At 43.9% G+C, this 26,032-nt stretch overlaps 1 protein-coding gene across 2 annotated transcripts in view; it reads left to right on the forward strand.

Annotated features, from left to right (window-relative positions):
* The window catches only part of LOC134338268 (platelet-activating factor acetylhydrolase 2, cytoplasmic-like), a 56,069-nt gene that overhangs the window by 21,285 nt on the left and 8,752 nt on the right, over nucleotides 1–26,032 (forward strand). Inside the window, exons 1-7 of one of the 2 annotated variants that reach the window (XM_063033989.1) lie at nucleotides 3,287–3,459; nucleotides 10,701–10,848; nucleotides 15,499–15,592; nucleotides 18,162–18,230; nucleotides 20,223–20,367; nucleotides 24,082–24,192; nucleotides 25,259–25,350. In XM_063033989.1, coding sequence (XP_062890059.1) covers nucleotides 10,815–10,848; nucleotides 15,499–15,592; nucleotides 18,162–18,230; nucleotides 20,223–20,367; nucleotides 24,082–24,192; nucleotides 25,259–25,350 — 545 coding nt within the window. In that variant the 5' untranslated portion in view covers nucleotides 3,287–3,459; nucleotides 10,701–10,814. Of the gene's footprint in view, nucleotides 1–3,286; nucleotides 3,460–10,700; nucleotides 10,849–15,498; nucleotides 15,593–18,161; nucleotides 18,231–20,222; nucleotides 20,368–24,081; nucleotides 24,193–25,258; nucleotides 25,351–26,032 lie in introns of those variants that run through there. The other variant, XM_063033988.1, reaches the window with a different exon arrangement.

The following is a 26,032-nucleotide window of genomic DNA, read 5'->3' on the forward strand; positions in this document are numbered from 1 at the left end:
ATAGTCCATCTTATTTCTTATACTCCGTGCACTGAGATATAACACTTTTGAGTACTGTATTTGCTGCCCTTTTGATTCTGCATCCCTAATATACTGATACCCTGCTGGCTGCAATTTTGTCCTGTCATCTGCCTGCCCTTCCTGACAGTCTGGCTGTACGCTATCTTTGCCATTTTAACCTTCCGTCCTATCCTGAGTCCCTTAAATCTGTTCCACCCCCTACCAAATTAGTCTAAACCCTCCCCAACAGCTCAAACAAACTTGCTGAAGAAAATGTTGGTCCTCCTCGGGTTCAGGTGCAACTGTCACTTTTGTACAGGTCATGCCTCCCCCAGAACAGACCCCAATGATCCAAGAACCTGAAGCCCTGACCCCTGCACCAGCTTCTCAGCCACGCACTTATCTGCAAATCATCCTGTTTCTACCCTCATCAGCGCACGGCACAAGTAGCAATCCAGAAATTACTATTCTGGAGGACTTGCTTCTCAGCTTTCTGCCTACTCTCTAAATTCTGTCTTCGGGACCTCTGCTTTTCCTTCCTATATCATTGACACCAATATGTAACAAGACATCTGGCTGCTCCCCCTCCCCCTCAAATGCTGTGGATGCGATCCGAAACGTCCCTGACCCTGGCACCATCTGGGTGTCCCATTCATGTCCACAGAATCTCCTATCTGTTCCTGACTATTGAGTCCCCTGTCACTACCTTCTCCCTCTTCTCCCTCCGTGATGTGCACAAGTAAAATAAGTAACTTGCAACAGCTCGTGTTCAGGGCCCAATTATTTTGGTTATTTTATTATCAGTGGCCGGCTGGTGGCGTGGTGGCATCAACGCTGGACTCCAGAGCGATTGGTCCCGAGTTCGAATCCAGCCGGCTCCCTTGCACGCTTTCCATCCGTGCTGGGTTGAGCATTGAGCTAGCAACTCGACCTTGTTTTTAAAAAAAAAACTGGAGAATGCTACAGAACCGCCGCATGATAAGCAATCACCAAAAAAGATCGGAGCAAAGAGCTTGTCATGGTGGCTCCCCGATGACTCCACTAGGAGTTAAGGGCATTCTTCTTCTTCTTCTTGTCAGTGATGAATGACCTTCATTAAATGGTCAGCATCAACACATGACACTGGCTATCAGCATTATGACGGGACAGGTCTGAGAGCTTTATTTTCCTTGTCCCTCATCTCCCCTGCTCCCTGCTCCCTCCTTGCCTCTTCCTCTTTATTTAATCTAGATAGAGCAGATGTGAAGAGGATGTTTTCTTTGGCGGTGGAGTCTAGGACCAGAGGGCACTACCTCAGAATAGAGGGTAGTGTAGCTGTGAAATTTGTTGCCACAGGCAGGTGTGGAGGCCAAGACAATGTACATATTTCCGGCAGAGGTTCTTGATTAATCAGGGTGTCAAAGGTTACAATAAGAATGCAGGAGATGGGGTTGAGAAGGAAATTGATTGGTCCTGATGAAATGGCAGAACAGACTCAATGGACCGAACGACCTAATTCTGCTCCTGTGTTTTATGGTCCTGTGGTCTTAATTCTGCTCCGTACTTTTTGCCTTCATCTCTGTATCCCCTCCTATGCACAATTTCTATCTTGCTCCCCCATCTTGCCTCTATGATCTCGATAACCCCTCCCCGGGTACTTTAGTAACGTCTAAGCATTTGACACAGATAGTTTTGCTTTAAAATAATATTGGCTGTAGATTTTACTGCAGTCACAAATGTTCTATAAAGAAATGTGAAACCATTCCAAAGACCAATTTATGTAACAGTGAACAGCTTCAGTTTATCACGGGCCCAGTGTAACTTGCTCAGCCACTAGCTTTGGCGATCAGATGATGGAATTTACTGGGTCAGCTGATTAAGAATTTTACCAACCACAGCTCGCTGACTTTGTAAGAAATTCATGGTATAAGCAATAGCTGGAGAAACACCATCTGTGGGTCACGTGAAAGAGATGGCTAACCAATATCTGTTGCAAGCAGGCAAAGTGACAAGTAGCAAGGGTAGAGCATTTTGTCTCGCTGTTTGTGAGCTCTTGCTGTGCTCAAATTGTGCTTTACACTTCAGTAATTCAAGGCTAGAGTTGGATTAGAGTCTAAAATTGCTGTTTTTCTCGCGGGTTAACTTTTCATTTGTGTATTTTGCAGAGTCAGCTTAAATGTGTGAAATTTTGGTTAAACGTTTGGTGAATTTTCCAGTAATAGTAAGTTGATTCTGTATTCTTCTAGAGGCTTCTTAATTCTTCTCCAGTAGGTGTCATTCTGCTAGAACCTGTCTAATTCACAGGTTATTTTTTAATTTCCTGTTCGAGCCAGACGATCACAAGCTTTGTTTCCTCACACTTCCTCGCACTTTATTTTCCTCATTTATTTTCTCTCTCCATTACAAAAGTGTGAGTTGATTATTGTTTTTGTTATGAGGGGAGAGGGGGAACGTCAACTCAGACCATGAGGGGCCTGCTTCGGGCATTTTCATGCAGATTGGAAGATGAACACCCAATAAAAGAACTATAATTACATGACTGGACCATTATTCTTGACTTTTGAGAACCTCTGGATCAGTAATAACCATGATCCAAGTTTGTGGAAGACCTGATGTATGTAAATCTGATTTTATGCAAATTACCCCATAGAAGTTTAACTAAGTACAGACGATGTCTGTGAAAACAAAACTATGTTATACTTGCTCGCACGAATGTTTGCTGTAGCAGACACCCCACCCCTCCCAGAACTTCCGGGAGTCTCCCGCATATTAATAGTGGCTCCCTGATGCCCGCAAATTATATACGATATCACAGAAATCAATTTTTTTGAGAGAAAAGCAAGAGAGAGCGCGAGAGCGACCACGAGAGAGAGAGAGAGAGAGCGAGCGAGTGAGAGCGTGCCATGGCAAAGTGTTCCAAAAAAAAATAAAACGTACGTCATCCCAGACTACACTAAGGTATACCCCTGCCTAATAGGGGTCAAAAATAATGACAGTGTTGCTCGCTGCACTGTTTGCAACAGTGACTTTTCTATTGCCCATGGTGGATTAAGACTGTAAAAGACATGTTGAGGTGAGTTTAACAGGTGTCATTCGTTCATTAGCATAGCGAACGTTATTTAAACTAGCTGGCTAGCTGCTAAGGAGCTACTCTGTTGCAGACACCCCACCTCTCCCGGAAGTCTCCCGCAAATTGATGGTGCTACCTCCCTGAAATGAGTTTTTGCAGGGTGGGATGTCTGCTGTAGTCTGTTCAAAGTTTAAAATAACACTAAATGATTTACGCTGAAAATGTCTGTACAGGCCAACGTTCAATGTTTAATCTGTCGCAACAAACAATCCTCTGGAGGAACACCAGGGTGAAATGCATCTGGGAGGAAAGATCTTGCCCAAGCCCTGTGTCAAGACCAAGTATAGAGGCAAGATTGCCAGCCTAAAGAGAAGTGGCAGTGAAGGATTCTGAGGTGGCTGGTAGGTGAGGTGAGTAGTGGCAGAGCTGAATGTTAGATGGAGACAGACAGGCGAAAAGAGGAAATGGATGGAGCAGGGTGAGGAGAGGAAGTGTGAAATTGGGAGACAACTGACTCAGCTAAAAAGAAATTTGTCACCTCCTCTGAGCAGGCTCCTTTAAGGCCTATCCATGGCAATGAGTGAACTCCTGTTTCTGTTTTCCTTTGTCTGAGAAATTGTTCTATGGGTAGTTCTCCAAAATGGAAATCGGGAGTGCCTGTACTTGAGATCACCCCAGAACCACTACATGCACCAGCCACTTCTTTCCATAGCACATCAGTAACTTTCATCACCCCTGCATCCTCCATCGCCATGCACTGTCGCTTTACACTTAGACTCCACAGCTCATACCGGCGCTGACACTGACTATCCTGTCGTGGACCCGTATGCATGCGCTGCTGCTGTCTCGTTCCTCTTGCTGAGAGTCACTTTGTCGCGACCATTTCCTGTCAGTCACCTTGTGTCAGAATCTGGTTTAATATCACTGCCATATGTCATGAAATTTGTTATGTAGCAACAGTACATTGTAATTTACAATTTTAATTATGTATTACAGTAAAGTATATATGAAAAAAATATAGTATAAAAAATTAGGGAGGTGGTGTTCAGGGTTCAGTGTCCATTCAGAAATCTTTCCGAGGGGAAGAAGCTGTTCCTGAATCGGTGAGTGTGTGTGTTCAGGCTCCATACCTCCTCCCTGATGTTAGCAATGAGAAGAGGACATGTCCTGGGTTATGGGGTCCTTAATGATGGATGCCACCTTTTGGAGGCATCACTCCTTGATGTCTCGGGTGCTACAGAGACCAGTGCCCTTGATGGAGCTGGCTAAGTTTATAACTCTCTGCAGCTTATTTAGATCCTGTGTAGCAGCCCACCCCCACCCCCAGTACCAGGTGGTGATGCAGCCAGCTAGAATGCTCTCCACAATACATCTGTAGAACTTTGAGTGTCTTTGGTTACATGTGAGATCTCCTCAAACTCCTAATATAGCCGCTGTCTTATTTTCTTTGTAGCTGCATTGATGTGTAGGGTCCAGGAAGTAACAGTGGCCGTGCCTCTGGCCCTGTGGCTCAGAAGGGTAGGAAACTGAAGAGGATGGCAGTAGTAATGGGGGGGGGGGCAGATGGGCGATTCTGTGGAAAAAGGAAACACAGGCAGTTGTTTGCCTCCCAGGTGCCAGGGTCCGCAATGTTTCTGAGCACATTCACAATATCCTGGAAAGAGAGAGTGAGCAGCTAGAAGTCATGGTACATATTGGTACCAAAGACATGGGTAGAAAAAGGGAGGAGGTCCTGAAAACAGAGTACAGGGAGTTGGGAAGGAAGCTAAGAAGCAGGACCTCAAGGGTAGTAATCTCGGGGATTGCAGCCTGCCCCACGTGACAGTGGGGGTAGGAATAGACTGGGGTGGCATTAAATGTGTAGCTGAAGAATTGGAGCGGGGGCAGGGATTCCGATTTCTAGATGATTGGGACCTCTTCTGGGGCAGATGTGACCTGTACAAAACGGATGAGTTGCATTTGAATCTGAAGGGAACCAACAATCTTGCAGGTCGGTTTACTAGAGTTGTTTGGAGTGGTTTAAACTAATGTACCAGGTGGATATTCATATTCATCTCCTAAGTTACAAAAAAAGGTTGAACAAGTTAGGTCTTTATTCTTTGGAGCATAGAAGGTTGAGGGGGGACTTGATAGAGGTGTTTAAAATTATGAGGGGGATTGATAGAGTTGACGTGGTTAGACTTTTTCCATTGAGAGTGGGGAAGATTCAAACAAGAGGACATGGGTTGAGAATTAGAGGACAAAAGTTTAAGGGTAACATGAGGGGGAACTTCTTTACTCAGAGAGTGGTAGCTGTGTGGAACGAGCTTCCAGCAGAAGTGGTTGAGGCAGGTTCTATGTTGTCGTTTAAAGTTAAATTGGATAGATATATGGACAGGAAAGGAATGGAGGGTTATAGGCCGAGTGCAGGTCGGTGGGAATAGGATAGGGTAAGAGTTCAGCATGAACTAGAAGGGCCGAGATGGCCTGTTTCCATGCTGTAATTGTTATATATAGATATAGTTATATGGATGGGAACCAGTATGATGGATCTGAGGCTGAGACAGCAGGTTTACAAGTAGATGATGGGAGTAACATGAATGTAAGGAAGGACAAGCTAATGATTGGCTACAAATGCAGACAGAGCAAAGAGTTGCATTATACCACAGCGGCAAAATACAAAAGGGTGAAGAATGTAGGACTGAAGGTACAGTTTGTAAATGTGTGTAGCATTCGGGATAACATGGACAAACTTGTGGCACAATTAGAGATTGGTCGGTATGACGCTGTGGGCATCAGTCGTGTCTGAAAGAAGGCCATAGTTGGGAGCTTACATCAAAGAATATACCTTGTATAGAAAGGACAGGGCAGGAAGGCATAGGCGGTGGTGTGGCTCTCTTGGTAAGTGATGCAGTTACATCTTTAGAAGGAGGTGACATAGGGTCAGAGAATGTTGAATCTTTATGGGTGGAGTTAAGAAATTGCAAGGGTAAAAAACCATTATGGAAATCATAAATAGGTCTCCAAATAGTAGCCAAGATGTGGGGCTGAGATTGTAAAGGGAGCTGGAAAAGGTATGTAACAAAGGTAATGATGCAATTGTAGTAGGGGACTTCAAAATGCAAGGGGACAGGGAATATCAGGTTGGTGTCAGATCACTAAAGAGGGAATTTGTCGAATGCCTACGGGATGGCTTTTTAGAGCAGCTTATGCTTGAGCCTACTTGGGGAAAGGCTATCATAGATTGGGTGCTGTATAATAACCCTGATCGTATTAGGGAGCTTAACGTAAAGGAGCCCTTAGGAGACAGTGATCATAATATGATTGAATTCATACTGCAATTTGAGAGGGAGAAGCATAAGCCACATGTATCAGTATCGCAATGGAATAAAGGGAATTGCCGAGGCCTGAGAGGAGCTTGCCCAAGTGGATTGGAGGAGGATACTGGCTGAGATGTGGCAGAACAGGGCCGGCTGAAGCTTCTAGGAATAGTTCACAAGGTGTAGGATAGATGTATCCCACAGAAGAAGTTCTCAAATGGCAGGGGTAGGCAGCCGTGGTTAACAAGGGAAGTTAAGAACAGCATAAAAGCCAAGGAAAGGGCATATAAAGTAGCGAAAGTGAGTGGGAAGGTGGATGATTGGGAAGCTTTTAAAATCCAACAAAAGGCAACTAAAAAGCTATAAGAAGGGAAAAGATGAAATATGAGGACAGACTAGCCAATATAAATCGAGATACTGAAAGTTGTAGTTGTATAAAGAGTGAAAGAGGTGAGAGTTGAATCAGAAATCAGGTTTATTATCACCGGCATGTGACGTGAAATTTGTTAACTTAGTAGCAGCAGTTCAATGCAATACGTAATATAGAAGAATTTTTAAAAAAATAATAATAAAAAGTAAACCTTATTCAATATACTTTACACAATATATGTATATTGAATAGATTTTAAAATCATGCAAAAAAGCGAATACTATATTTTTTTAATATAAAAGTGAGGTATTATCCAAGGGTTCAATGTCCATTTAGGAATTGGATGGCAGAGGGGAAGCTGAATCACTGAGTGTGCGCCTTCAGGCTTCTGTACCTCCTACCTGATGGTAACAGTGAGAAAAGGGCATGCCCTGGGTGCTGGACGTCCTTAATAATGGACACTGCCTTTCTGAGACACCACTCCTTGAAGATGTCCTGGGTACTTTGTAGACTAGTGCCCAAGATGGAGCTGACTAGATTTACAACCTTCTGCAGCTTCTTTTGGTCCTGTGCAGTAGCCCCTCCATACCAGACAGTGATGCAGCCTGTCAGAATGCTCTCCACAAAGCATTTATGGAAGTCTTTGAGTGTATTTGTTGACATGCCAAATCTCTTCAAACTCCTAATAGAGTATAGCCGCTGTCTTGCCTTCTTTATGACTACATCAATATGTTGGGACCATGTTAGATCCTCAGAGATCTTGACATGGCAAGACAGGAACATGGCATCTTGGCAGGAACTTGAAACTGCTCACTCTCTCCACTTCTGAGGATTGGAATGTGTTCCTTTTGTCTTTCCCTTCCTGAAGTCCACAATCAGCTCTTTCGTCTTACTGATGTTGAGTGCCAGGTTGTTGCTGCGGCACCATTCCACTGGTTGGCATATCTCACTCCTGTACACCCTCTTGTCACCACCTGAGATTCTACCAACAATGGTTGTGTCGTCGGCAAATTTATAGATAGTATTTGATCTATGCCTAGCCACACAGTCATGTGTATATAGACAGTAGAGCAGTGGGCTAAGCACACACCCCTGAGGTGCGCCAGTGTTGATCGTCAGCGAGGAGGATATGTTATCACCAATCCGCACAGATTGTGGTCTTCCGGTTAGGAAGTCAAGGATCCAGTTGTAGAGGGAGGTACAGAGGCCCAGGTTCTGCAACTTCTGAATCAGGATTGTGGGAATGATGGTATTAAATGCTGAGCTATAGTTGATGTCAGGATGCTGTTCATAGTTGTTTGTGTTGTCCAGGTGGTCTAAAGCCACGTGGAGAGCCATTGTGGTTATATCTGCTGTTGACCTACTCCGCCGATAGGCAAATTGCAATGGGTCCAGGTCTTTGCTGAGGCAGGAGTTCAGTCTAGTCATGACCAACCTCTCAAAGCATTTCATCACTGTAGATGTGAGTGTTGCCCGGCGATAGTCATTAAGGCAGCTCGTGTTATTCTTCTTAGGCACTGGTATAATTGTTGCCTTTTCGAAGCAAGTGGGAACTTCTCCCAGCTGCAGTGAGAGGTTGAACACGTCCTTGAATACTCCTGCCCACTGGTTGGCACAGGTTTTCAGAGCCTTACCAGGTACTTCATTGGGACCTTCCACCTTGCGAGGATTCAGTCCCTTTAAAGCCAGCCTAACATCAGCCTCTGAGACAGATCACAGGGTCACAGAGATCACAGGGATATTGGACCACTAGAAAATGATGCCGGTGAGGTAGTAATGTGCGACAAAGAAATGGCAGATGAAATTAATGGGTACTTCTGCATCAGTCTTCACTGTGGAAGACACTAACAGTGTGCCAGAGGTCTGAGTGTCAGGGAGCAGGAGTGAGTGCCATTCCTATTATAAAGGGAAAAGTGCTAGGCAAACTCAAATTCTTAAGGTGGATGACTCACAAGGACTAGATGGATGACATCCCAGAGTCCTGAAAGAGGTTGCTGAAGAGATACCGGATGCATTGGTCATGGTCTTTGAAGAATCACTTGATTCTGGCATGGTCCCAGAGGACTGGAAGATGCAAATGTCACTCCACTTGTTAAGGAGGGAGGAAGGCAAAAGAGGAAATTATGGGCCAGTTAGCCTAACCTCAGTGGTTGGGAAAGTGTTGGAGTCTATTTTTAAGGTTGAAGTTTAGAGGTCTTTGGAACCTAGTGATAAAATGTCAAAGTCAGTATGGTTTCTGTGAAGGGAAATCTTGCCTGACAAATCTGTTGGAGTTCTTTGAGGAAGTAACAAGCAGGGTGGACAAAGGAGAGGCAGTGGATGTCATTTACTTGGATTTTCAGAAGGCATTTGATGAGGTGCCACACGAGGCTGCATATCAAGATGAAGTCCTATGGTATTACAGGAAAGATACTGGCATGGACGAAGGAGTGGCTGACAGGCAGGAGGCAGAGAGGGGGAATAAAAGGGGCCTTTTCTGATTGGCTGCCAGTGACTAGTGATGTTTCTAAGGGGTCAATATTGGGACTACCACTTTTCATATTGTTCGTCAATGATTTAGATAGTGGAATTGATGGTATTGTGGCAAAGTTTGGGGATGATACGAAGATAGGTGGAGGTGTAGGTAGTGCTGAGGAAGCAATGGACTTGGATAAATTGAAAGAATGGGCCAAAAAGTGGCAGATAGAATACAATGTTTGGAAATAAATTTTGTATGATAATGCATTTTGATAAAAGGAACAATAGTGCGGACTGTTACCTAAATGTGGAGAAAATTCAAACATCAGGTGCGCAGGCACTTGGGAGTCCTCGTGCAAAACTCCCAGAAGGTTAATTTACATGTTGAGTCTGTGGTAAAGAAGGCAAATGCAGTGTTGGCATTCATTTCAAAAGGAATAAAATATAAAAACAAGGAGATGATCCTGAGGCTTTCTAAGACAATATTCAGGCCGCACTTGGACTATTGTCAATGGTTGTTGGGTCCCATATCTCAAAGTATGTGTTCTCATTTGAGAGAGTCCAGAGGAGGTTTGTGACGATGATTGCAGGAATGAAGGGGTTAACATGTGAGGAGTGTTTGGCAGCTTTAGGCCTGTACTCACTGGAATTTAGAAGAATGCAAGGGGACCTCATTGAAATTACCAGATGTTGAAAGGACTAGATAGGGTGGATGTGGAGAAGATGTTTCCTATGGTGGGAGTATCCAGAACTAGAGGGCGCAGGCTCAAAATTAAGGGGTGACCTTTTAGAACAAGTAAGGAGCATTTTTTTTTAAGTCAGAGTAGTGAATCTGTGGAATGTTCTGTCACAGAATGCGGTGGAGGCCGAGTCCATGGGTATCTTTAAAGCAGAAGTTGATAGTTTCCTCATCAGTCAGGGCATCAAGGGATATGGCGAGAAGGCAGGTGTATGGGGTTGAGTGGGATCCGGGATCAGCCATGATAGAATAGCGGAGCAGACTCTGGGCTGAATAGCTTAATTCTGCTCCTATGTCTTATGGATAGATCCTTAGACGTTGACGTACAAGAACTCGAAATGTACAGAGACTCCTACAGCTGGCATCGCTTGGTCATGTGATCAGTCTATGCCGATACTCCACCTGGCATCGCTTGGTCATGTGATCAGTCTATGTCGATACTCCACCTGGCATCGCTTGGTCATGTGATCAGTCTATGTCGATACTCCACCTGGCATCGCTTGGTCATGTGATCAGTCTATGTACGTACGCTGTCACACTTGAACGGTTACTGTACATTTTCATTTGTAATCGCTGCATTTCTAACCTGTTTTAATTGTGTTCTTTATGCTTTTTGTGTTTTTATGCTGTATTGGATCTGGAGTAACAACAATCATTTCATCCTCTGCAACACTCTTGCACTGAAGAAGGACAATAAGCAATCTTAAGTCTTGAGTGTTTGGAAGAGAATGAGAACCCTTCCTTTCTGCCTCTAACTCACCCCATGTTCTTGCCATTTTATTACAGGGAAGCTTCTTCCGCCTTTATTACCCCACTGAGGCTGAGCAATTAAAGCCGGTGTCATGGATACCACAATATCAATATTTCGTTGGCCTTGCTGATTACCTGGATAAGAGCAAGATGTGGTTTCCTCCTCTGTTGTCCCTGGCGTTTGGTGAGTGACTCTCAGTGCTTGCGCGTGGCAGGGCTACAGTTCCAAAATTACAGAGCAGGAGCTCCCAGACTGAAGCAAGGTGGAGGGCCAAGGAGCTTGTGCCCACAGGAGAGAAGAACTTGTGAAGGTCTTTTTGTGGATGGGGTTAAGGGAATATCAGATTGCCTTACCAAAATAATGAAGTTCAGCTAAAAGTAGTCTAAGAAGATGCCTCAGAGGTGAGTTTGATGTGAATTTTGGGACATTTGGTCCAACAGGTGTCAACACCTATGATACATTGATCAATTTTTGGGCTCCAGGGTAGTTTAGCAGTTAGTGTAGCACTTTTACAGTGCCAGTAGCAGAGTTCAGTTCCACTACTGTCTATAAGGAATTTATCCATTCTGCTCAGACCCTGTGAGTTTCCTCTGGGTGCTCTGGTTTCCTCCCATATTACAAACATGTGGGTTCGATGGGCTGGAAGAGCCTTTTACTATGCTATATCTCTAAATAATTATCTCTGTAAACTTGTGTGGGATCAAAAATACCCACTATAATCTCCCACTTTAGATTAGATTCAACTTTATTGTAATTGTGCCAAGTACAGATACAAAGCCAATGAAATGCATTTAGCATCTGAACAGAAATGCAAAGAATAGTGTTATTTACAAAATAACTGCGAATAAAAAGTAAGTGCTACAGCACACAAATATAAAAGTACTGAGACAGTACAATATGGGTGCAATACTGCTTAGTGCTGTGATGTGAGGTTCAGCAGGATCACAGCCTCGGGGAAGAAGCTCTTCCTGTGCCTGCTGGTGCGGGAGCGGAGGCTCCTGTAGCGCCTACCGGATGGGAGGAGTTCAGGGACCAGGTGAGATCCTCGGAAGTGTGGACACCAAGGAATTTGAAGCTTGATACATGCTCCACTACAGTTCCGTTGATGTAGACGGGTTTAAGGCATACAGTTTGATGAAGTAAATTGTACAGTCACTGCTGCTGAATTTGAGTGCAAAATGTAGATTTGTAACCCTTGTGCCAGTGTTATGGCACAGAGCAATACTGGTGTTAAGGTCGTTCAAATGGTATAATAAACTAATCCCCTCTCAAGCATGTTTTCAAAGGAAAATCAGTCTTATTTTGAGGAAGAGCAGGAAAGTTCTCAACCCTGTCCTGGCCAATACCTATCCTGCATTCTATATCTTGATCTGGCCTACAAAAACTGTTCCTATAGCTGTGCATATGCCACTGTTGCATCACAACAGTAACAAGCTTGCAAAATTAAATTCTTAAACCTGCATCAAGGCCAGTGAACAGTTGTTTAAAGAGAATGGCAGGTGCCTGGAACATGTTGGAAGTGGAGGCGTATAACAGTATTTAAAAGCCTGCTAGAAAGGCACATGAGTGTGCAGAGAGCGAGGATGTGCACATTGTGTAGGGATGCAGGGTTTGGGTCTGAGAGTACAATAGTTAAGAAGCCTTGGTAGTTTTGGCAAGTTTGTTCTGGAATGACTCAAAGCATGGGAGGGGATTGGAGAGACACTACCCTTTCCTACTTTTTCATCTACTCCCTACATCCATCATTTCCCTGGGATTAATGAAGCAAAATTCCTAATTCAGAATGTTATTAGTCAGAATCTGGAATCCATAACATGCCAGGATGTAATATCTTGCCCCACCCATCTGCTTTGAACTTGTCCGTTCTCACCTTAGACATTTTAGACCTGGGGTGGAGGAGAATATATTGGCCTTCTACCCTGTCCAAACATCTGCTTTGAACTTGTCCTTTCTCACCTCAAGTGTATCAGACATTTTGGACTGGGGTGGAGGGTAATATTGGCTATCTACTGTCTACACTTCTTAATCTTATAATCTTCTATCAGGTCCTCCCCTCAACCTCTGCCACTCCATGGAAATAACCCAAGTTTGTCCAACCTCTTGTTATAGCACCTGCCCTCTAATCCAGGCAGCACCCTAGTAAACCTCTTCTGCGCTCTCTGGAAAGCTACCATGTCCTTCCTATAATGGGGGCCCAAAATGGAATGCAATTTGAGACCAAACAGGAGTTAATAGAATGTGATCAAAATCTTGGCCAGAGGTTGGTGACTTAAGAGGAAAAGTTAGTGGGGTTAAGGGAGGGATCTCTTGAGCTTAGGGACCTGGCAACAGAACTGGGTTGTATAATTAAAATTAAGGATGAGGTTAGTAGAAATAGGTGATAGAAAGTTCTCAAAGGTATAGAACACAAGATCGTACTAGGAGCAGGAGTAGGCCTCAGGCCTTTTGGGCCTTCAAGGATGCCCCACCATTTAATATGATAATAGCCGATATTCTCACCTTTTCTGTTAGTTCTGCATAGTCCTCAACTCCCTGATCTTTTAAGAAGTATCCCCTATGATCTAGCCTCAAACCCTTTGGGATAAAGGAATTTCAGAAAATTTGCCATCCTCCACAAGGATGATGAGAACAGTGTATCCTGTAAAAGTAAATGCATGGGAACTTGAGGTTCGCGGTTCTGGCGAATGAGATTACGTTTACTGAAGATGCCAAATGGTGTAGGATTGGAAGGATCATGTGCAGAACCAAACACTGGCATTAATGAGAATTTACCACCGCAGGAAGAGAAATTAAAATATCTGCAAAACTAATGGCTCTATTTTAATTGGGAAGTGGCTGGAGGACCTAGGGTAACGGAGGAACTGAAGGAGTTTCACATAAGACAGAAAATGGTGTTGGATGGACTGATGGGACTGAAGGCTGATAAATCCCCAGGGCCTGATGGTCTGCACCCCAGGGTACTTAAGGAGGTGGCTCTAGAAATCATGGACACATTGGTAATCATTTTCCAATGTTCTATAGATTCAGGATCAGTTCCTGCAGATTGGAGGGTAGCTAATGTTATCCCACTTTTTAAGAAAGGAGGGAGAGAGAAAACAGGGAATTATAGACCAGTTAGCCTGACATCAGTGGTGGGGAAGATGCTGGAGTCAATTATAAAGGATGAAATAGCTGCACGTTTGGATAGCAGTAACAGGATCGGTCCGAGTCAGCATGGATTTACGAAGGGGAAATCATGCTTGACTAATCTTCTGGAATTTTTTGAGGATGTAACTATGAAAATGGACAAGGGAGAGCCAGTGGATGTAGTGAACCTGGACTTTCAGAAAGCCTTTGATAAGGTCCCACATAGGAGATTAGTGGGCAAAATTAGAGCACATAGTATTGGGGGTAGGGCATGGTTGGCAGACAGGAAACAAAGAGTAGGGATTAACAGGTTCTTTTCAGAATGGTAGGCAGTGACTAGTGGGGTACTGCAAGGCTCAGTGCTGGGACCGCAGCTATTTACAATATACATTAATGATTTAGATGAAGGGATTAAAAGTAACATTAGCAAATTTGCAGATGACACAAAGCTGGGTGGCAGTGTGAAATGTGCGGAGGATGTTGAGATAATGCAGGATGACTTGGACAGATTGGATGAGTTGGCAGATGCAGTTTGATGTGGATAAATGTGAGATTATCCACTTTGGTGGCAAGAACAGGAAGGCAGATTACTATTTGAATGGTGTCAAGTTAGGAAAAGAGGAAGTACAATGAGATCTTAGTGTCCTTGTTCATCAGTCACTGAAAGTAAGCATGCAGGTACAGCAGGCAGTGAAGAAAGCTAATGGCATTTTGGCTTTCATAACAAGGGGAGTTGAGTATAGGAGCAAAGAGGTCCTTCTGCAATTGTACAGGGCCCTGGTGAGACCACACCTGGAGTATTGTGTACAGTTTTGGTCTCCAAATTTGAGGAAGGACATTCTTGCTATTGAGGGAGTGCAGCAGAGGTTTACGAGGTTAATTCCTGGGATGACAGGACTGTCATATGAAAGATTGGAGCGACTGTCATATGAAAGATTTGGATTTTCCTTGCTTTGGTAACCTAGAGTTGGGTAATCCATTAATTGACACTTGGGGAGTAACAGATTCTACCCAGACAAGAGGAAAGAAAGCTGAGCCATTTTTTTGTAAGAATTACAGTCCTGTGCAAAGGTCTTGGGCATACACACATGTATAGTTAGGTCTTTATACTGCAGTAGTAATTTTATGTATTGCCCTGTACTGCTGTTTTTTTAAAAAAAAAACACACCAAATTTCATGATGTGAGTGATAAAATCTGACTCTGATATGGGTCTCTATTATGCACTGAGAGTAGGAATGGGCCAGGAAGGGGGAAATTATGTTTGGGTGAAAAGGAGAGGGGAGCACATTCTATAATGGTCAGTAAACCAATTGTTTGAAATCAAATGATCTTGCCTGGTGTCTCAGAGCTGGGTGCGTCTGCACCTGCGCTGCCTCCTGTGCCCCTGTCCCACACCCCTCCCGTGGCACCCCACCCTCACTATTCCCAACATCCTTTGTTCCCACCAGATTTACAAACTCACTCTCTGCTCCACGTTGCCAAATGCAGTACTGTGGAAGTCTTAAGAGTGTGTGTGTGTACTTAAATATGCATCATAGCCTCATTATGACTGCATATTATTTTCAATAAGGATTAAGTATTTCTGACTGTTTTTTTAACTATCTATTCTCCAGTCCTGGACATTGGATGTACTGGAAAATTAGTTTTGGTAATGGAATCCCACACCTCAATGTCAATATTTTGTGCCTCATTTATTAAACCTTTAGGTCATTATTCAGTCCCAGTTGGATGGAACGCTTCTTTCAGAGCTGTGGAGAAATACCCTGTGATTATATTTTCGCATGGTCTTGGGGCATTCAGGTAGAGTATGATCACACATCTGACCCTTCAGCTTCTGTCAGTTCCTCTTTACAGATGAGCCACGCCACCTTGCATTCTGGGTCTGGCAATGGTCCACCTGTTGACCTTTTTTTTTCTCTCTGACTCCCCTATCCTTAAAGTCTGTTTTGTTTCTTTGCTATTCTGTTCTTAATTTGGTTCATCATTCTTGTTTTCAGTTGTCTTACCTACGTACCGCCTTCCTCTTGTCCTTGCCTACCACCCCATAAGCCTCCACGTTCAACACATCATCCTCTACAACCTCTGCCACCTCCAAAGGAATCCTAACACCCAACATATCTTTACCCCTCTCCTTCTCTCCGCTTTACGCAGAAATGGCTCCCTCCATGATTCCCTGGTCTATTTGTCTCTCCCCACTAATCTCCCTCCCATCGCTTTTCCCTGCAAGTGGCCAAAGTGCTACACCTGCCCATTCACCACCTCCCCTCAGAGTCCAAGACAGCCCTTCCACATGGGGCAACACTTCACCTGTGAAACCACTGGAGCTGTCTATTATGCCCCCGATGAAGCTCCCAATGTGGCCTCCTCTACGTTGGTGAGACCAGTCATAAATTGGGGGACAGCTTCATCGAGCACGTCTGCTCCATCACCACAGTGGCCGATTATTTTCATTCCCATTCCTGTTCCGATGTGTCATTCCATGGCCTCCTCCTGTGCCAAGATGATGCTACCTTCAGGGTTGAGGAGCAATGCCTTATGTTCTGTCTGGGTAGCCTCCAATCTGATGGCACAAATATCAATTTCTCCTTCCAGTTTAAAAAAAAAATTCCCTTCCTTCCCCTCTTCTATTCCCCATTCTGGCCTCTTATCTCTTCTCTACCTGCCTATCACCTCCCACTGGTGCCCCTCCTTCCTTTCTGCTATGGTCCACTCCTCTCCAGCCCTTTTTCTTTCCTACCCACCTGGCTTCACATCACCTTCTAGCTATCTGCACCCCCCACATGTTTTTATTCTAGTGTCTTCTCCCTTCTCTTCCAGTCCTGAAGGGGGGTCTCAGCCTGAAAAGTTGACTCTGTTTATTCATTTCTATAGCTGCTGCCTGACTTGCTGAGTTCCTGCTGCATTTTATGTGTTGGTTTTAGCTTTTAACCTTTTTTTTTCCCCTTCCCCCTTTCCTTGTATGCCCCTTTTCCTTGCATCCTTGAAGGTCCATTGAGTTTCTGCCTGTTCTCAGAAGGTCTCCATCAGTCCCATCTTCCCACCTGTTTTCCTGCAACCTATTATTTCTGATGTGCTTCCTTGTGGTCCACTGGGGGAATTTAGCCAGGAAGATGTTGGAGCACCTGGAGGAAACTCCCATGGTCATGGACAGTACCTTGTACCTGTTGAGGCTGCAGTACCTCCTGTACAATCATTCCACTGTTTTCCTCATTTGCTTTCTCTATCTTGCTTCATAGGATAACACACAAACCCATATCACCCTCAAAATGCTGGAGGAACTCTGCAGGTCAGGCAGCATCTATGCAGAAGAATCAGTGGCTGACACTTTCAGGCCAAGATCCTTCATCAGGACAGAGTTTCTCCAGCATTTTGTGTTATTCCAGCATCTGCAGAATCTCTTGTGTTTGACTCCCTAATAGAACTAGCTCATTTTGCCTTGTCCCACTCCCTCGACCTCAAGTCCAGGTCCGGTGGTACGAGCAAGCGTCACAAACTGGGGTCTTCTTTGGTTGCAGTGGATGACCACGACATCTTCTGTTCTTTGTCATGCCCTTCACTCTCCATACAACGTTGCAGTAACACCTTCCTAGCCACTGGACCTCACTAGATCTCGTCCACCCAGACTGCCGAAGCTGTCTTTGATATGAGGTGCAAAAGACATTCTGTCCAGCGTAGGTCCATGGTGACCAGAGCTCCACACAAGCCTTCTCCCTTCCTTCATCTCATCCCAATGTAATACTTCCTCATTTCTGCTCACTTCTATCAAAGTAACTATTATAATCCTCTTTCAACATTGCGTTTGGCCTTCTATCCACCCTCTGAATAATTATTTTCACGTGTACTGAGATGCAGTGAAATGCTTTGTTTTGCATACCACCCACATATCTCATTCCAAACATGTGAGATCCCTATCACAATTCTTCCTGGATTTATTACTGACCACTGTGTATTTGTGGTCTATTGATCAGAACCAAACTCTTCTGTAATTTTCGTCTGCTCACTTCTCGGTTTCTGCAGAAGATAACTCTGGCTTTCCTGAATGCGTGTCCGATCATTTCTGGCATATTCTTAGAGATGGTCTTAGTATTTTTGTTGGTGGTTTTGTATCTCTTCAAAAATCTAGAACTGCCAGAATTATTTACAGTTCTGAACTTTTTTTTTGTTAAATTTCCTCTTTCATTTGCACATTCTGCTTCCCTTTTAGATGCATCCTTGCTCCTTTGCAAAGTGTCAATGGCCCATCGTTCACTTACTAAATTAAAGTTGCTGCATGTTCTGCTCTCTCATGTGCAGGTACAAGGATGTGGTTATTTTCCGATCTCTAACACTCTATTTTAACATCCCATTGTTCTGTTCTTCCTTGATACAGGACTGTGTACTCTTCCATCTGCCTCGAAATGGCATCCCAGGGGTTTCTCGTTGCCGCCGTGGAGCACAGGTATTTTTGGCGAGTCGCAGCACTGCTTTCTGTTGGTGAACACCAATGCCTTTCAGTGGAAAATCCTACTAAAGGTAGTGGATTCGGCAGGTAAAGCACATCTACATGAAACATTGTTACAGAAAAGCCGCATCCATCATCAAAGACCCTCACCACCCAGGACCATGCTCTTTCTCGCTGCTGCCGTCGGGTAGGAGGTACAAGAGCCTCAGGGCTCTGAACACCAGTTTTAGGAACATCAGCCATCATCAGGCTCCTGAACAAGAGGATAATTATACTCATCTGTTGAGATGTTCCCACAACCAGTCATCTCACTTTAAGGACTTTATCGTGTTATTTCTTGCTCTCATTATTTATTGCTATTTGTTTATATTTGCATTTGTTGTTTGTTGCCTTCTATGGTCCACTTGATCTTTCATTGGTTCTGTTTACATTTGCTGTTCTATAACAGTAGATTTGAGTATGCCTGCAGGAAAAATAATCTCGGGGTTGTAGGTGGTGACAGTACTGTGTGTGCTCTGATAATTTTCTTTAATTTTGGGGGATGGCTCCACATTGTTCCAAAACATGGTAACAGGGTGGCATCCACTGGGCTTTTTCTCTGCCATTCCTGGCAGAGGGTATCCTGTTGTTAACTCTCTGAAGTTTTTATTTTCATCACTGACCCATCAAATATTCCCACAAAGTTTGGGTGAGAATATTTGATGGGTTAGTGAGGAAGAATTTTTTTTTTTTTGCTTCATCTATCACTGTAACCATAGGAGCAGAATTAGGCCATTCAGCCCATCGACTCTGCTCTGCCATTTCATCATGGCTGATCCATTTCCCTCTCAACCCCATTCTCCTGCATTCTTCCCAAAACCTTTCACGTCCTGACTAATCAAGAAACCATCAACCTCTGCCTAAAAGGCACCCAGTGACCTGGCCTCGACAGCTGCTTCTGGCAAGAATTCCACAGATTCACCACCCTCTGGCTTAAAAACAAATCCCTCCTCATCCTTGTTCTAAATGGAGGCTCCTCTGTTCTGAGGCTGTGAACTCTGGTGCTAGGCTCCTCCACCTCTTTATATCCACTCTATCTAAACATTTCAACATTTGATGGGTTTCAATTAAGGGAAAAATGCTTACCTTGGTCTATTTTACCTTGTGCCTCCAAATATCCTGAAACCTCATCCTTGATCTTGAATCCAACATCTTTCCAACCACTGAGGTCAGGCTGCCTGACCTACAAGTTCCTTTCTTCTCCCTCTCTCCCTTCTTGAAGAATGGAGTGACGTTTGCAATTCTCCAGTCTGCAGGAACCTTGCCAGAATCTAGTGATCCTTGAAATATCATTACTAATGCCTCCTCAATCTCTTTAGCTCCCTCTTTCAGAACCCTGGGGTGTAGTCCAGCAGGTCCCGGTAACTTGACTACATTCAGACCATGCAGTTTCCCAAACACAGTCTCCTTACTAACAGCAACTGCACTCACTTCTGCCTCTTGATGCACTTGAATTTCCGGCATACTACTAGCGTCTTCCACAGTGAAGCCTGATGCAAAAGACTTATTCAGTTCATCTGCCATTTCCTTATCCCCCATTACTATCTCTGCGGTGTCATTTTCCAGTGGTCCGATCTCCGCTCTCTCCTCTTTTGCTCTTTATTTATCTGAAAAAGAAACTTGCAGTACGTTTTTGATTAGTATCATTTGTTTTTGACTAGTTTGCCTTCATACTTCATCTTCCCCTCCCCCATGGTTTTGTTTTTGTTGCCTTCTGCTAGTCTTTAAAAATTTCACAATCCTCTAACTTTGCACAAATGTTTGCTCTATTAAATGCCTTTTTTTTTTGCTTTTAACCAGAGTACAGAATGGGGTCCTGGTGGAGGAGCTTCATTCTATATCTAGCCCCATCTCGTACATTGAGCATCTGAGCATTTTAATACAGTACATGAGTTTCTTGAAACTGTTGCTTGGATGTTAGATAATTCTGGATGTTTGTTTTTGAATCAGAGATGAATCAGCTGCCTGTACCTATTATTTCAAGCCACAAATGGAGGAACATTCTGCAGATGCTCGCTCTGACCTGGAAGAAGTGTGGCTGCCCGCCAGAAAGCTGAACGCAGGCGAGGAGGAGTTCCCCCTTCGGAATAACCAGGTGCTTCAAAAATGTTGTTATTAATTCAGCAGTCCAGTAAAACTGTTCACTTCAGCTCTGCCATGAGAACATTTACTGACTGGATCAGGAAATTTGCTGCAAGTGCCCCTGGATGTAGTTCAAAACGGGAGCAGGATTCTCAACCAGCTGATTTAGAAGATCTGTTTTAATCATCACTTATGACTGTGGGCTCAGTCAGTTTCTAAGATGATATCTGTAAGACCTCAAGTTTGTTCTGCAGAATATTAGACATTAGGAAATCAAAGCGACCCATGTTTCAATGTAAGCAGAGCAAACCATTCTCATTCAATGGCATCTGCTCTCTGCCTTAATGGCGGCGTTGTGACCTCAGCATGTGCCAAACTGGTTTCCAATTGCTAAACTAATTTTAGCACTGTAGTCGGGTTGCACTGAAAGTGACCTGCCTAACAGTTCAGCAAACTCCCACAAACACCAATACCACTGTTCCCACAAACAGTGATATTGACCACAAGCTCCCAGGAGTAGTCCCTGCTCATCTCCAAATTCACGATGCTTTGGAGTAATGTAAAGCTTTGGAAAGTAGCAGGAGGGTCGCTGAGCATAACTTGGTAGGTGTCCATAAGAGGTCTAGAAGTACTGAAAGGTATGAAGAGTGAAAAGCTGCAAGGGTGCTGGCATGGTAAGATCAGGTGATATCATTGAGGTGAAAACAGTATCTGTGGTTAGATGTTCCACTCAGAGTCAGGTGTAGCAAACAGACTGGTTTGAGTCACTAGCAAGAGAGATGGGGAATGAAGCTTGGTCTTTGTCCCCCAGCTATTCAGCTAGAGGAAGATTTTCTTATCCAGTACTGAACGTTGGACGACACATTGTCAGTTTTATGACAGGAAAAGATTCCGGAGTGATGGGAATGGGGTATTGGTGGGTGTCGTTAGTGTGCACGTGAAAACGGAGGTTGTGTTTTTGACCAGTGTTGCTGTGGAACAGCATGTAGATGAAAGATCAAAAGCACTTTGGACTTCACTGGAGTTAAGTTGGGTGTGGGAAGAGAAGCCATTGCTAGGGATTCTTTGTCTGCAATTGGTTATAGTGATATAGTACAGAAACAGACCCTTCAGCCCATCTGGCCCATTCTGACCAAGATACCAATCTAAGCTAGAATCATTCACCCAGGTATATTTGATTTGAACCAACTGATTGGAATCACTGTTGTCTAAATGCTTGGGACAAGATATTGGTGGAGGGTGGTCTGGCTGGCTGACTGTTTGATGTGCCACAGTTCTGTTACGGACAAGGATAGACCAAACTGGTCCCTTCTATGACTTTATTGGTTAGTTTAAGTTGCTCCATAATTTTGCAGGGGTGTGTTAACTTATTTCCTGCCTCTTAATAAAATGTAGCTGCTTATTAAAGCAGCCTTAATTGTTTTGAAAGCCAGGATATGGTTGTCAAAGATTAGAAAATGGTAGTAAGATGTGTGCAGTTTGGTGGACAGTTTTCACAAAAGTTAGAGAAGTTACAGAGCAAAATATTTCAAGAGACAAATCGACCTTTCTTGAGAGATGGAAGAGATGCTGGCACTGGAATAAGTGAGAATATTACTGGGTCAGAAGTTCAAGTGGAGGCCTTTGAATCCAACAAGCCTGTTCTGCTAATCATTCTAGTCACAGCCAAGATGTAATCAGACCCCTTTTCCCAAGTTTACCCTCACCAGTTTAAAAAAAAATCAGTCCCATCACAAAATCTCCCTTTTTTGCCATATTCCACAGTTGCTTTATAAACAAGAGATTCTACAGATCCTGGAAGTCTTGAGCAATGCACACGCAATGTCGGAGGAACGCTGCAAGACGGGCAGTATATTTGCAGGGGAATGCATAGTTTCAGGCCAAGATCCAAATAAATATCAATTGTTCATTCCCCTTCGTAGCTGCTGCCTGACTTGCTGAGTTCCAGCATTTTGCCTATGTTCCACAGGTATTTATTTTTGAGGGGCAGGTGGAGGAGATGTCTATGCCCCTTTGCCTGAATTTAACATGGTTTTTTCTCTTTGCTTTTCCCACCAGTGTAAATTGTTTCTCTGTACCTAACAAATCCTTTAAACATTTAAAACCTCAGATTGTATAAATAATTGTAGTTTTATACATATAAAAAAATGGAAAAGGTTATATGTGTGAAAAAAGTACATGATAATTGTGAACTCCTTATCCAAATAAAAATAAAATTAAAAAATAAATTAAAAAAATAAAAAATAATAAAACCTCAGATCAATATTCAACATTTTAAATTTGAGGAGATGTGAACCTAATTCATGCAGCCTGGCTTCAGGAGTTGACCCTATTGGCCTTGGTACTCTACTGGAGAAGATTCAAGATTGTTTGCCATTATGTAATATACAAGTGTAAAGGAGAACAAAATGATTGTTTCTCTGGATCTGATGCAGCATAAAAACACTAAACTTAAGCAACACACACAAAATGCTGGAAGAACTCAGCAGGTCAGGCAGCACCTATTGAGATGAATGAACAGTTGACATGTTTGATCGAGGACCCCCCCCCCCCCCCACCGCTTCAGGGCTGGAAAGGAAGGGGGAAGATGCCAGAATAAAAAGATGTGGGAGAGGGGAAGGAGGATAGCTGGAAAGTGATAAGTGAAGCCAGGTGGGTGGGAAAGGTAAAGGGCTAGAGAAGGAATCTGATTAGAGAGGAGAGTGGGCCATCAGGGAAAGGGAAGGAGGAGGAGATGCAAAGCATAAAGAACCTTTTTTTTAAAAAAATGCACACAATAAATATAAAACATAAAAGCAATCCTATAAAATACAAGTAATGCTTGTATACATTGGCCGATTAATGTATGTAAAGTGCTGCTAGGTGATTTGTATGTAGTGACGGTGGGGTGGGTTAGCGGGTAGAGGTGTTGATCAGCTTGGGGAAAGTAACTGTGTTTGAGTCTGGTCGTCCTGGCATGGATGCTGTGTAACCACTCCCGTGATGGGAGTGGACAAACAGTCCATGGGCAGGGTGTGTGGGATCTTTCATTTTATTTCTGGCCTTTTTCTGGTAACTTTCTGTATGTACTTAATGGTGGTCTGGTGCCTGTCTGCCGCAGTGCAGTTCCCATAATGAATGGTTTCGATCTGTGCTGTAAACATTGCAGCTAGGAAAGGAGGCTGTAGGCTTTGCCATCCATTGTGCTGAGCTAAGACAGTGTGATCATTGGTTGACTAGTTTTACATTCCTCTTCCAGGCAAATCAATGGGATCTGTGGGTTAAAACTACCTCACCACTGACACCTGGTGCCTGAATCCAATACTGCAGCAGGGCAGTGAACTCAGAACAAACACTGGGATGGTAGAGAACACAAAGTGGCTACTGAGCTGTCAAATCAACAAGAGTATTCTCTGTGGGGAAAATCCCACTTTCATTCTCAATAGAATAATAATTTTCAAAGAAGATGCCTTCTAAGAGGGAAGTGCTTCTGGTAAAGCAATTCTGAATGCTCTTGTATTCCACATAAATCTGAATCAGTATGGCCAAATGCCCTATGCATTATACTGCCAATGAAAAGTCAAAATTGTTTTTGACTTTTTCCTTCTTTTATCTCAGTTTTTATTGAGCAGACAGAACCTCAAATCCACAGTTCCTGAACTCTCAGCACTAACAAAATATTAAGGCCCTATTTCAAGCTCCATTAATGCATATTGTCTGTTCCCCCCCCCCCCCGCCACTCTTTCAGCTGTCTCAACGAGTGGAGGAATGTGGCCGGGTTCTGAACATCCTTTCCGAAATCAACAGTGGCACGTCCATCAAAAACACCCTCGAGAGCTTGCACCTCTCTGATCTGAAGGTGGGTATGACTATATTTTAAGGGAAATTTGGATAGGTACGTGGATGAGAGGGGTACTGAGGGCTATGGTCCATGTGAGCGGATGGGACTAGGCAGTATAACAGTTTGACACAGACTAGACGTGCCAAAGGGACTGTCTGGTGCTGTGTAGTGCTTTGTACTCCTGTAGCTAATAAACTGGCCGCTCAGTGTGTGTTTGTGGCCTTCTGCCAGTGTAATCCATCCGTAACCAGACCCATGAATACAGCCAAATGAAACAACATTTCATTTGCCAAAGTGCAAAATGGAGAAGCAAGTCGTACACAGCACGAGGAACATAGCAGATATAAGAGCAGTAAAATAGTCGCACAAACAGAAGCCCAAGTCCCTGAGTTCAGGAATGTTGCGACAGTCTGCAGTCAAAAACGATACAGCTGGTCTTGTGCCGAGTGAACACTGAGGGCAGCACAGACTCCAGCATGGACGCCACGCCACGCCACCTCAGGCACAGACATCTCCACCCCTCTCGTGGGCGGCTGCAAACGGGCGACTCTGCGGATTGGAGCCGTCCTCGGTGACCAAGGACGTGCAGTTCCCCTGCCTTCGGTCCCACTAATAAACCAGATTTCCAGCATTCCACATTACCAATGTCCAACATAGTAACAATTGTATTCAACCCATCTGTAGTTCCACTTCATGGAGTGTGTCCATTAGAGCCGGGACTGGGAGCTGCATTGCTGTCTTTGAGAAGGACTATGCTGAGAAATGAGATGGTGCTGTTTTCACTGCAGGGCTACATTGACCTGCCGAAGGTTCTTTGAGAAGGACTATGTTGAGAAATGAGATGGTGCTGTTTTCACTACAGGGCTGCATTGACCTACAGAAGGTTCTTTGAGAAGGACTATGTTGAGAAATGAGATGGTGCTGTTTTCACTACAGGGCTGCATTGACCTACGGAAGGATCTTTGAGAAGGACTATGTTGAGAAATGAGATGGTGCTGTTTTCACTACAGGGCTGCATTGACCTGCAGAAGGTTCTTTGAGAAGGACTATGTTGAGAAATGAGATGGTGCTGTTTTCACTACAGGGCTGCATTGACCTACAGAAGGTTGCAGTGATGGGTCATTCATTTGGAGGCTCCACATCGATCTTGGCGCTTGCCAAGGATAAACGGTTCAGGTACGTACACTGCCGAGAATTCAACAAAGGGGTTCAGTGTGCCAGCTTCCTGCCGTAAAGTGAGGCAGTTATCATCTACGTTGATGTCTGCAGGTGATGCCTCCCTGAACTCAATAAAGTGGCCACTTTGTGTATGTTCAAGGTCTTCTGTTGCTGTAGCCCATCCACTTCGAGGTTTGACATGTGTGTTCGGAGGTGCTCTTCTGCACACCACTGTTGTAACTCGTTATTTGAGTTGCTGTCTCCATTTGTCAGCCTGAACCAGTCTAGCCATTCTCCTCTGACCTCTCATTAAGGGGTTTTCACACACACAGTTGCTGTTCGCTAGATTTTTTTTTGCTTTCGGCATCATTCTCTGTAAACGCATGAAACTTCTGTGTGAAAATCCCTGAAGATCAACAGTTTGAGATACTCAAACCACCCCATCTGGCAGCAATGACCATTCCACAATCAAAGTCACTAAGATCTCATTACTTCCCCGTCCTGGTGTTTGGTCTAAACAACACTGTGTAACTGAATCTAAAACAATTGTCCATCTTTTACAAGGTAGAGTACCATATGTTTAACTGGACAAGGTTCTCAATAGTTCTTGCTATCTATCACAGCAAAGCATCACTAGTGGTGAAGGACATTATGAAATGCTAGTCACTATTCCTCTTTGATTAGATGACTGCAACTTCCC

Source organism: Mobula hypostoma, chromosome 26 (assembly GCF_963921235.1).
Source record: "Mobula hypostoma chromosome 26, sMobHyp1.1, whole genome shotgun sequence".
NCBI lineage: Eukaryota > Metazoa > Chordata > Chondrichthyes > Myliobatiformes > Myliobatidae > Mobula > Mobula hypostoma.